Here is a 12,104-nt window from a genome sequence, read left to right on the forward strand (position 1 = left end):
TGTTGATATCAGACTTGTATAGTGGAATTACCTAATCTCAGCCTTTCTCCTGAATACATAGGCCAACTAAACCTTATGGAGGCCAAATTAATGAATTGGGGAAAATGATCATCAAAATTTTATCACCAAATGTTAAGTTGGTATAAACTCTCTATTTTAGGCTATTTACACAATCAAACCACAAAAAAATATAAAAGGGCCTTTTCTACAGCCTGTGTTAATGTTCTTCCTTCTGCTCTATTGCACTTGTGGCTCTAGGGAGGCAGATGTTCCTGCCAAATTCTCATACTGTTCTTACATACGTCTTACGTGATATCCCAAGATATACTTTGCTTCTCTAATTGTTTTCATGTTTGAGGGTCAAGCATGAAAATGTTATGTTCATTTTTAAAGGAATGTCAACTCTTCATTTACATTCCAGGTTACTAAATCCTCTTATTGAGCCATACAACTACACAAAACTTTGATTTAGATTTGTTATTCTATTGTTTTATGATAATTTCTGGATAATAGGTTTACTGTAGCAATCTATTTTTTTTTCCTCTTTACTAAAACACTCAGTTCTTATATTCTTTGCCAGAAATATTTTGGCTTCTACACTCCAACAGTCCTCCTGGGCAAAAATGCTGACTAAAAAAAGAAAAACAACAAGAGCCAATCTTGGTTTTCTATTTATTTTCCAGAGGGCTCCTACATGCTTCTAGAAGAAAAACCAAATATAAGATAACAACTACAAAGGGATCATTTTGAGGAAAAGGATGGACCAATTTGAAACAGACCTAAGCTTAGGGTTATCATATCTGGGCTAGAACAATCCAAATGGCCACTAAATGGCAGCAAAGAGACTAGTCCTACCTAAGCTTATATCTGTCCATCACCCATCTTGCCATTTTAAATGCAGAGATGTTTATTTGTATCTCAACTTTTTATTTTTAAAAATAACTCAGAGGAGCAAACATAACCAACACACTTTCCTCCCTCTATTGTCACCACGAAAACAACTCTGTGGCGAGCTGGGCTGAGAGTGAGTGACTGGCTCAAGGTCACCCCATTGGACTTTCATGCCCAAAGCGGGATTAGAAACAGTTTCCCGCTTACAAGAGAGATGACAGTGAGTGACTTCCAAAGGTAATCTGGAAAGCGTGGGAGGTATTTTAAGAAATAAATAAATAAAAAATAGGCACATACCTTTGCTGTCCTCTAGAGGGGACTTGCTTGGGCAAGCTGCTGACATCCTGTCATGATTGCTAGGGTAAATAGTGCCACTGATATCTGGTTTTCTATTGTCCGTGTTCGTGCTGCATTTTAGAGGGCTAGGACAGTGAGCAGTAAGTGCACCATCATGCTTGTCGGGCTCCTTGCTACTGGACGTATCCGGAGTCCTGGCCTCTGAAGCCAGAGAATAGTAATCTGGATCCTTGGGGTAAACGTTCTTGGTATCCACACTTTCCTCATAGTCAGTATAAGCGGCAGGCAAGCTATAGGCTTGAGACAGAAAGGAAGACAAATGTAACAAATTGGAATTATATTCAGTTAGAAGAAATACCAATGGTTTCACGAGTCTACCCGTCACTGATAAGTAGACCAAGTATATTATTCTGGGTCAGTGGCCCAAATTCCTAATTAACAAGGATGACTGGTTAGGAATTCTGGAGTCTTCATCTTAGGAAAAGACTGTGTTTCATGCCAGAGAGCCCCCTTGGTTGTTCCACAGAGCTGAGTAGTCATATGCCACAATTCTTTAGAACTATAGGTAGTCCTCGACTTTCAACCCTTTGTTTAGTGACCAAAGTTCCCAACAGCATTGGGAAAAGTGACTTATGACCATTTTTCACACCTACGGTGATTGCAGCATACCTATAGTCACATGATCAAAATTTGGCTGCGTGGCAACCGGCATGTGTTTTATGACGGTTGCAGGTTCCCGGGGTCATGTGATCCCCTTTTGTAACCTTCTGACTACCAAAACAAATGGAGAAGCCAGATTCGCTTCACCACCATATTATTAAGTTAACAACTGCAGTGATTCACTTAACAACTCTGGCAAAGAAAGAAAGGCAACACTCACTTAACAACTATCTGCCTAACAATGGAAATGTTGGGCTCAGTTGTGGTTGTAAGTCAAAGACCACCTTTACAGAAAAAGCCAAAATATGGATATAGCTTCCCAAGTAACCTAATTTTTTACTCCAAATAAACGTGTTCCTCTTTCCCAATTCTGCAACTATTGCACATGGCACGTTAAAGGTATTTAGAGGTATGTTTTCAAGTGATTTTAGCATTCAAGAAAAAAATTGCTTGGACTTTTTATGACAAATAATAATTTTTGCAAAACCAGTTTGGAATTCATTTTTTTAAAAAACAAGTCATGAAATCTGTACACTTTAGCTCATCGTCGCCATCAAGAATTAGCCATTATTAAAAATGTTCTATAATGGGAAATTGCTACTGAGTAAGGAAGATAGGTTTAGCAACAGTCAAAGAAAGAGAGTATAATCTGAAGCAGAAATGTGGCAGAGAAGAATAAACCTTAGTAAAATTCTGGAGGTGTGATTGCAAAAGAAAGCTACTTGTATGTGTGCATGGGTATGTGCATCTGTGCACCTGTACATGAATGTGTTGGAATTCTGTAAGAGAAGCTTGTTTACCTCTTCTTTAAATAATGGCCTTCTTGGGCCACTTTCTCTACCCATTTTTCTTCTGCCTTATTTGTAAAACGCATCTACATTTGGAGGGCTGTGGGCCAATACATTTAATTGAAATAAGTACGTGTTGCTATGAATATCAATAAAAAAACCCACCTGACTCAGTACAAAGTATCACTGAAAGACTCTTGAGATTTATACTCATCTTTTTGAAATGACACCTCAAAGCACACTAAACTTCCATATCTACTTCTTGTTTCTTCTTTAGCAACTTCTATTTGTCAATAATAATCACTAGGTTAGGATGGGGTGAAGACTGTATTGGTGTTTCCGGTGCCTTGGTGGAAAGGCTACAATATGTTTTATATATATATATGTTTAAGAGAATATGTAAATTATACAACTGTAGGTTGTTTTTTTTAACAGTATAAGCATTATTGACAGTCTGCTATTTAGTAAAACATGGAGAGACCGTATCACTAAAAATAAGTGTCCCTTGTTACAGATGAACATTTTTCAAAGTTAAAAACTGTTGCCCCAGTTTGCTTTGTGTCTCTTTATGAAAGAAAGTTGAAGCAGCCCACTTCCCATACCTGTATTGTCTGTAAGAAGCATCCTGTCTGGAACGTCCTCTCCTTTCCAAGACTCTTTATTATAGCCTAAGCATATCTTTGGCTGTCGGTAAATGACAGAGTGAGCATCGCCCTCTGCATCCCTTCCTCTAATGAGCTGGCAAACACCTGTAACCAAATGATAAAAGATGTTGTCGAATTGCAGGCCTGGCCAACTTTGATAGGTAACGATACTCTTATCTTACAGAATACGGAACAGGTAGAAGACTGCAAAGTTCATTTGAGGGAGCTAGCAGATTACATCTACACGCCTGCACGGATTACAGTCAGTCCTTGACTTACAGCTGGAGTGGAGCCGGCTTGTAAGCTGTGGCTGTCGTAAAACAGGTCACCCCTGTGACCAATGCAATTTTAGGATCTTTTTGCAGTAGTTATTAAGTGAACGCCACTTTCATTAAGTGAACTCGCAGTCGTTAAGCAAGCCAGTGGTATGCTATGGGCCCGTTTTGCAAAACCATCATACCACACACGGTCACATGACCACGGGCTGATGCAAATGGCTGTGAATGTGGGCTGGTTGCCAAGTGCCCAACACATTATTGCAAGGGGGGGGCAGAGTGTCAGAATTTTGGAACCAGGTCCTAAGTACTCCTGGAGAGGTGCATTGTAATTTCAAATGGCTGCTATGTAAGGACTAACTGTACTAATGAGATTCTCAGCTTTACTGCCCCTGATGTCTTTCATGGTCATAAGCTGAGTACTACCTGTACAGTGCTGTATAATTAACAGACACACTAAAGTAGAGTACAGGTAGTCCTCGACCTACAACCACAATTGAGCCCAACATTCCTTTTGTTAAGTGAGTCATTTATTAAGTGAATTTTGCCCCATTTTAGGAACCTTCTTGCCACAGTTGTTAAGTGAATCATTGCAGCTGTTAAGTTAGTGACATGGCTCTTGAGTGAATCTGGATTCTCCATTGACTTTGCTTGTCAGAAGATCGCAAAAGCGGATCACGTGACCTTGGGACACTGCAACCGTCATAAGTATGAGCCAGTTGCTCAGCATCCAAATTTTGATCATGTGACCGTGGGGATGTTGCAATGGTCATAAGTAAGAAAAACGGTCACTTTTTTTTACTGACACTGTAACTTTGAATGGTCTCACTCAATGAACTGTTGTAAGTTAAGGCCTAACTGTGTACATACAGAAATGTCTGGTGATCAGTGGTAAAACTCTACAGATTTAAAGCTTTTTCCTCCTCAGGCAAAACTGCAAATATAGGCTGCTGCTTATTTTATTATAGCCTACCTGTTTTGTCATCTTTTATTATGTGTCAGTTGTGTAGGCCCCCTTGAAGAACAGAAGAAACTGCTGTGCTTTTTCTGAACAGAAAAGCAATTTGTAACAGCTTTAATAGCAGTGCACTTCTGAGTTTTTGGCCTGTATCTCTTGCAAAAAAACAAAAAACAGACACAGCCCTGTTTTTTCCCCAAAACGTACCATTGCTCTGGATTTGGCCATTGGGCTGTTGGCCATTTTCCACTCTCCCAACTATTTCTTGTCGATCTGAAAGTGTCCCCTGGGAGGAAAGGTAGCTTGGCACATCAGGGGGTAGAATAGTCTCATCTTGTAAAACAGGACAAAGAGAGAAACAGTAAAGAACCAAGGTCACCATACAAAGAACAGTGCTGAAATTCAAAAACAGCAGAAACCATGCTGGCTCAGGAATTCTGGGAGCTTAAGTCCACAGATCATAAGGTGGCTGTAATTGCCTAGCCCTGATCTAAACAAACTGGGAATGGTGTAGAGACCTGTTCTAGGCACCATGTTATTCCCCAAAAAAGTATTAAAAGATGGCTGGGAATGTCTGGAAATTACATTACCTGGGAAAGATTCTACAGGTTCCAGAAATAAGTAAAGTTGCATTCAGGGGGATGCCCTAAACATTTACCCCTCTCAGTATAAAGTTAATTGAGATATTCCCATTGCATTCCCAATGAAGAGGGGATGCCACTGATTTGCTCTTAATTTGCTGGTCTAATCATAGGCCATAAAAATCAGCTGATGGGTGAATCATGGCATCCCCTTTGGAGTCACGTTTCAAGAGCAAGAGCTCTAACCTGAACCAAAGAACTACAGCTTTATCATAAATCACATAACCAACCATTGAATCAAAACCATGCCTTCTGTTTTACAGGTCTGAGATGGGGCAGTTTTTATTTTCAGGTAATAATACCCCTTCTTGGTTGGCAAGCCCATTGTGACAAAAGTAAGAGCACAGAGATTAACAAGCAGCAGACAATGATAAGGTTCGTATTCAAATTGCCCCAATGCTTTTTGAATCCTATTTTCGAGCTTACCAATTTTATGGGAAAAGAGCATCGTAGCATTTGACTTTAACAGCATTCAAATTTTTGAGCAAAGGTGGCTTTGTACCAAGGTATGCTTCAAAGCATTTAACACATATCTCCCTTGCTTCTCAGCTAACAAAGTGAGATAGAGCTTGTGGCCTAGAGGTTAAAACAACTGCCTAATATGCAATCAGCCCAGGTTCGAATCTCAGAAGGGTATGGCTGACTGATGAAAACAAATAAGTTTGAAATGCATATCAGTCTCCCTTTAATATATATAATTGCCTAACCCAAGGCTATCCACAGGATATAGTCAACTTATGACAGCTCATTATTTGTGTAAATTATTCAAATTGCTAATAAAGAATTAGGGAGGCTGAGATGGCCATTTCGAACTTATTTTGTTCTCATCAGTCAGTCATACCCTTTATCTGAGATTCGAACATTAATATTAATGTTCTGGCAACCAAAAACAATTATTGTGGACTAACCTGTGTTTGTGACACTGTATTCTTCACTCTTCTTTCGGGTCTGATAGATGATACACACCCAAACCAGAGATGTTAAGACAATGCTACAGACTACAGCAATGGTCATGATTCCAAAAGTGGTTCCATCTTTCCGGCAGCCAAGAGAAGGCAATACGCTAACTTGACTGTGTGCCCGTTCTGTTCCAACTGTATTTGAGATTTCACATGTATACTTCCCAGCATCTTCTAAGACAACATTCCGGACAATAAGCAGCTGATTGCCTGGTGTAAAGTGATGCCTTTCAGTAACAGTCAGAGAATGGTCACCCTTCAGCCAGTTAATGCGTGGAGGTGGACTTCCAGTTGCTTTGCACTGCAGAACCACAGTTTCACCAACAGACACAACACGGTCTTCCAACGGATGAACCAAACTTGGAGTCTCTACAAGATTCCAAAAAGGAAATGATACCACATAAATGATGTCATCCTATTTCCGATGACATAGGAAGAAGCATTCTGACGTTCAGGGTCCCTTTACAAGATGCATACTCTTTCATTCTGAACTCCAGCTAGTCATCACTTAATGACCAGTCACTTAGCAGACTTACAACCTAGTTCCAGAGTTCAGATGGCTAATTCTCCTCTCCCCAGTCACAAAATCACATTTTGGTTGTTTGGCTACCAGCTCCCATTCTATGACCAATCCAGGCATCTGTCCCATATCCTATACTTACCCACTTGATTTATTGCTCCCGAGTGAAAGAGTTTCAAATTTTGCCTCCTTAAATTTCACTTTCTTAACTTTCTGTGCATTTCTTTAGGGGATCCTTTTGGATGGATTGTCCATTTGTGCAGTAAAGATGATCTAACAAACTTTTCTTTGATCTATAAGTGTTTCTTACCCAGCACGGTCAGGGTGGCATTGGCTGACACGGAACCTGCAGAGTTCTGAGCAGTGCAGCTGTAAACACCCATGTCGTCTATCTTCACATCAGTAATGAAAAAGACATCGTCGTCGGGCATGACGTGCATGCGGCGTTCCCGAGCTGCAGGGAAGTCTGTCCCTCCGTCCTTCTGCCAAGCAATCTGCGGAAGGGGATGCCCACGAGCAGCACATTCCAACCGAGCAGTTGTTCCAGTACGGGCTGCAATGTCATAGGGGGTTTTGAGGAAAGACGGCAACACTGTGGAAGACAAAAGAGAGTGACTATATCCCACGCTAGTAAAGAATATTGGCTGGGCAGCTCAAATGCAAATAGGACTCAAACTCTTTTTTTCGCTATAGCACGTTAACATCCTCTAACTTGCTGCATGAATGTGGAACAGGCTTTGGGAAGAAAAAAAAAGACATTTATAGGGATGCAATTTGACCACACAGCTCAGCTCCTTCGTTCAATGGAGCTTACAAACCAGCGTTCAGACATTACAGGTTAAAATTAAAACACGGCATTCCAAAGGAGTGTTTTAAATTCATGTAAGAAGTTCCAGAGACTAACACTTAAGTAAAAGCAAGGAGAAAAATCCCAATGAGCCAAGCCAATGTTTAACGACTGATGCATCTTAATTCCCACCACTTGTCCAGGGGAATAATTTTGACACAATGGCAAACCAATCCTTTGTGCAATAAACTCGAAAGGAAACATTACTGGTGTTCACAACACTTTGGAGTCATTTCCCTTTTTGTTGCTATGCTTTTAACACACGGGTTTCAAACTTGATTGCATCACAATGTATATGATATATTGTGACATTTTTTGCCTTTGCGGAGCCGGGATGGGCGTGGCCCACGCTGTAATGCATCCAGCCCCCAGGCCGCTAGCTTGACACCCCTACTTTAACACATTGTTTCTCAACCTTCATAGTTTAAGATGTGTGGTCTTCAATTCCCAGAATTCTCCAGTTAGTTTTCTGGCTGGGGAACTCTTGGAATTGAAGTCTACACACATCTTCAAGTTACCAAGGTTGAGAAACACTGCTCTAATACTTGCACCTAGAAAGAGAGAGGCTTGGCTCACTTTCTCCAAGTCGGGTGTCTCTAGAGGTGTGGGCTTTAAGTCTCAGAAACTCAGCAAATCCTAGCTGGAAAATTCTGGAAGTTGATGTGTACATATCTGGAACATTTTCAGGATAAAGGAAGTAGTTTAACCATATTATAATAAAAATAGGAAAAGCTAATTTCTAGAAAGCCACATCTTTCTTCACTCACCATTAACGGTAAGCTGAGCTTTCTGAGAATAGGTAGAGCCAAAATGATTGGTAATGATGCACTGATAGCGTCCCTCGTGGGAAAAAGTGACACGGCGCAAGTGCAGAATTGTAGTGTATTCTATCACGACGCCATCCCTGGCTCGGACATGTGCAAAGTTCTCCATCTCGGCGTGGTGAAGAATCTCGTTGTCTTTCTTCCAGGCAAAGGTCATCGGCGAGCTGCTGCTACTGGCTGCGGAGCAGGTGAGACGAATGTCTTTGCCAAGAACAGCGATAGTAGTTTCTGGTTCAACAATAATTTTGGGTTTGGGAAAATCGTCTGGAAAAGAAATGAACCATTCCCGCTTTAAAAGGATGCACCGGGTATCCGAATCATGCCAGAAAGCTTTAGTGGACTGTCATTAAGAAAAGCAGTCTGCTTCAGCTAATCTCCGACAATGAAATTCAAATATAGTACAACTGTACACTTTATCCCACTGGGAGTCTCAATCCCTGTTCCCCGTTTCCCTTGCACTTCTTATAGAATTTCACTGAAAAGGTACAATGCCACAGAAACATCCACTCAGTGTTTTTGGGAAACAACAGCAAAGCAGATTGTCACTGCCTTCTTTCAGGATGCTGTTTGTTTGTTTACTTCCCTCAGAAACATGGTTTGGTTCGGAAACATTTCTCAAAGCTCCCCATCCAAGCACTAACCATTCCTGACCCTCCCATCTACAGCTGGTCCTTGCTTAATGACTAATCAACGAGAATAGAATAGAATAGAATAGAATAGAATAGAATAGAATAGAATAGAATAGAATAGAATAGAATAGAATAGAATAGAATAGAATAGAATAGAATAGAATAGAATAGAATAGAATAGAATAGAATAGAACAGACCTTGGAGGCCTTCTAGTCCAGCCCCGTGCTCAAGCAGGAGAACCTATACCATCTCAGACAAGTGACTGTCTAGACATTTCTTAAAAATCTCCAGTGACGGAGCGCCCACAATTTCTGAAGGCAAGCTGTTCCACTGGTTAATTGTCCTCACTGTCAGGAAGTTTCTCCTTAATTCCAGGTTGCTTCTCTCTTTGATCAGTTTCCAACCATCATTTCTTGTTCTGCCCTCTGGTACTTTGTGGAATAACACGACCCCCTCTTCTCTGTGGCAGCCCCTCAAATAATGGAATACTGCTATCATGTCTTTCCTATTTCTTCTTTTCTTTAAACTAGCCAAACCCAGTTCCTGCAGTCATTCTTCGTATGTTTTAGTCTCCAGGCCTCTTATCATCTTAATTGCTCTTCTCTGAATTTCTGCCTTATCCTTGAAGTTACAACTGCTGTACACCCCCCTGCAATCATATGATTTTGTTTTAGGCATTTGACAACTGGCTCACATTTATGTCACATAACATTCCAATGTTTTTTGCCAGTTTTTGGCAAAAACTGCCCATTTGGGAAAATGGTTTTGCTTAACAACCACGTGGTTTACTAAATGACCACATGTTGGACTTCCGGTTCTGTGCCGTAGTGCACGGCTGAGGGATTGAGGAGCTCTACACCCCATGGCTAGTTTCGCCCTGCCAGAGGACCCTAAATGGGTCTAGTGTCGCGCTGGAGAAAGAGGGGCGCCCCGATGATTGTGGAACTATGGCAGCCGTCCTGCTCGATCTGGGGGGAGCTCTCTAATCCAACAGGAGAAAGGCTGGCCACACCTCAGTGACCAGCCCAAGCTAATTGCAGCCAAAGTCCAAAGGCACTAACCAATACAACGGTGAACAGCGTGCTTGAAACTGGGTGAGGAATTCAACCTTCTCTCTCCTATTTTGTATCTGATTTCCTGGAAAAGATTCCCAAGAAGCAAAAATCCTCCCAAAGTGAGAAGGGAGAGGACTACAGCCCCACCCTCCCCTAGATGGAAGTGGCAAATTAAACTTTTATGGGAACAAAAATATATTGCAATGAGGTTAAAAATACCACAGTCTGGATAAATTTGAAAACTAAGAAAATACCTGAAAAAGTATTGATGAAATTATTAAAATAATAATAACAGTTTGCTTTAAAAGCTGGAAAATGAACAGCTACTGACACCTAGTGAAGGATTAGAGAAAAATAAAACTGCATATCCAATTTCCACTTTTATGCAACAAGTTTTATTTATTTATTAAGTTTGTTTACCCACCCACAAGGTGACTCTGGGAGACTTATGACACAAAAACAATAAAACCACAAAAGTAAATATTTCTAATAATAATAATTTAAAAAAATATCATTAAAAGGTGGAGAGGGACAGGGCAGGATTGTAGGGGAGGAGATGGGATCTTTTATTGGGTTCATTAACCACCTACAGCATGGAACTTCCCCATTGGAGCCCCAGGCCAATTGGCAGGGCCAGGTCTTCAGGCCCTTACAGAAGAATAGAAGGGCTTGGGAGAGGATCTCACCCAGTGGGACAGGGAGGGGGAGGCAAGATGTTAATTAGTTAAGGGTTACAACTATTGCAACTGACATCATTAGTAAGAATTGCTGACAGTGGGAAAGCATCCTGGTCCTTGAAGATATGGCATATAGAGCTGTCTGTCTGCCATCCAAAGCAAAGTTTGGGCCCAGCAAATGAACTCTACAGGTAGTCCTCAACTAACGATCATGACTGAGCCCAAAGTTTCTCTTGCTAAGCAAGACAGTTGTTAAGTGAGTTTTGCTTTATTTTGCAACCTTTTTTGCCTCTGTTGTAAAGTGAGTTACAGCAGATGTTAAGTTAGTAACACAGCTGTTAAGTGAATCTGGCTTCCACACTGATTTTGGTTGTTGGGAAAGGGGGGGGAGTCACACGACTCCAGGACACTGCAACTGTCATAAATACACGCCAGTTGCCAAGCTTTAGAATTTTGATCATGTGACCATGGGGGTGCTGCAATGGTCGTAAGTGTGAAAAACGGTCCTAAGTCGCTTTTTTCAGTGCCGTTGTAATTATTAAAGGTCACTAAGCAGCTTCATTTATCAGTCCCACTCTCGCCCCCAAAAAATCTCTCATTTCCTTATTCACCATTACCTCCTTCCCTTCCCCCTTAAAGAAGGCCAGTGTCGGAAGTACCAATGTCAAGAGATTGTCAGATGGTGAGATTTCTTGCCACTGCAGAACATTCATGTTTTAAGAACCGAGCTTGGAATAGCAATGTCTGAAAGCTGCACCGAACGTCAATTGAGTAAGTAGCCAAAGGAAAAAGTATAGCATTTCCCTTCCTTAATTACAGGCTTTCAGACTGCAAGAGGCTCCATGCAGGGGAAGGGACCCTACACTTGGGAAGTCCACATGTCAAAATGAAGGCTTCAGTATAAGCTACAAAGCAGGAGTTTTCAAACATGCCATGGGCAGCCTCGAACGACTGTTTACAGAAGACAGGCATCGATGTTTAATTATGTGCCTTTGCATTGGCCCAAGAAGTGACAACAATCACTCCTGGTGCATTTAGACATTCCGACTTCCAGTTCTATCTAACATGGCTGCCTCAAGAATTCTGGGAGTTGAAGTCCACAGGTCATAAAGGGGCCATAGTTGCCCACCCCTGTTCTAATGTCTGAGAGAAGAGACTGCAGCAGGCTGTAACACTGGGGGGGGGGAGGAAGGAAGGTTGGTATCAGATGGATACAGTGGATATGCTGGGCACAGCCAGAGAAGGGTTGGCAAACTTATAGTTTCCCAAAGCCAAAACATCTGTGACTCTGAAGAGGGCAGGCAGGCAGACAAGCAATACTATACTATCTTCTAGCACATTCCAGGCATGAGAAAAAAGACTGCATGACTCAGCTGCTCTGCCCCAACCAGTAGCTTCAGCCTTGAGTGACAGGAACAGCAGTGTGTCCCTGCCCCCC

The 12,104-nt window shown here is 41.5% G+C and overlaps 1 protein-coding gene across 3 annotated transcripts in view; it reads right to left on the reverse strand.

The window, feature by feature from the left end:
- The window catches only part of LRIG1 (leucine rich repeats and immunoglobulin like domains 1), a 147,471-nt gene that overhangs the window by 5,343 nt on the left and 130,024 nt on the right, over nucleotides 1-12,104 (reverse strand). For 2 of the 3 annotated variants that reach the window (XM_083355962.1, XM_083355961.1), the window contains 6 exons: nucleotides 8,248-8,568; nucleotides 6,944-7,225; nucleotides 6,063-6,482; nucleotides 4,721-4,846; nucleotides 3,239-3,385; nucleotides 1,189-1,485 (listed from right to left, as the gene is read on the reverse strand). In XM_083355962.1, the coding sequence (XP_083212088.1) occupies nucleotides 1,189-1,485; nucleotides 3,239-3,385; nucleotides 4,721-4,846; nucleotides 6,063-6,482; nucleotides 6,944-7,225; nucleotides 8,248-8,568 (1,593 nt within the window). The remainder of the gene's footprint in view (nucleotides 1-1,188; nucleotides 1,486-3,238; nucleotides 3,386-4,720; nucleotides 4,847-6,062; nucleotides 6,483-6,943; nucleotides 7,226-8,247; nucleotides 8,569-12,104) is intronic. The other variant, XM_083355963.1, reaches the window with a different exon arrangement.

Source organism: Vipera ursinii (assembly GCF_947247035.1).
Source record: "Vipera ursinii genome assembly, chromosome: 2".
Classification (NCBI taxonomy): Eukaryota; Metazoa; Chordata; class Lepidosauria; order Squamata; family Viperidae; genus Vipera; species Vipera ursinii.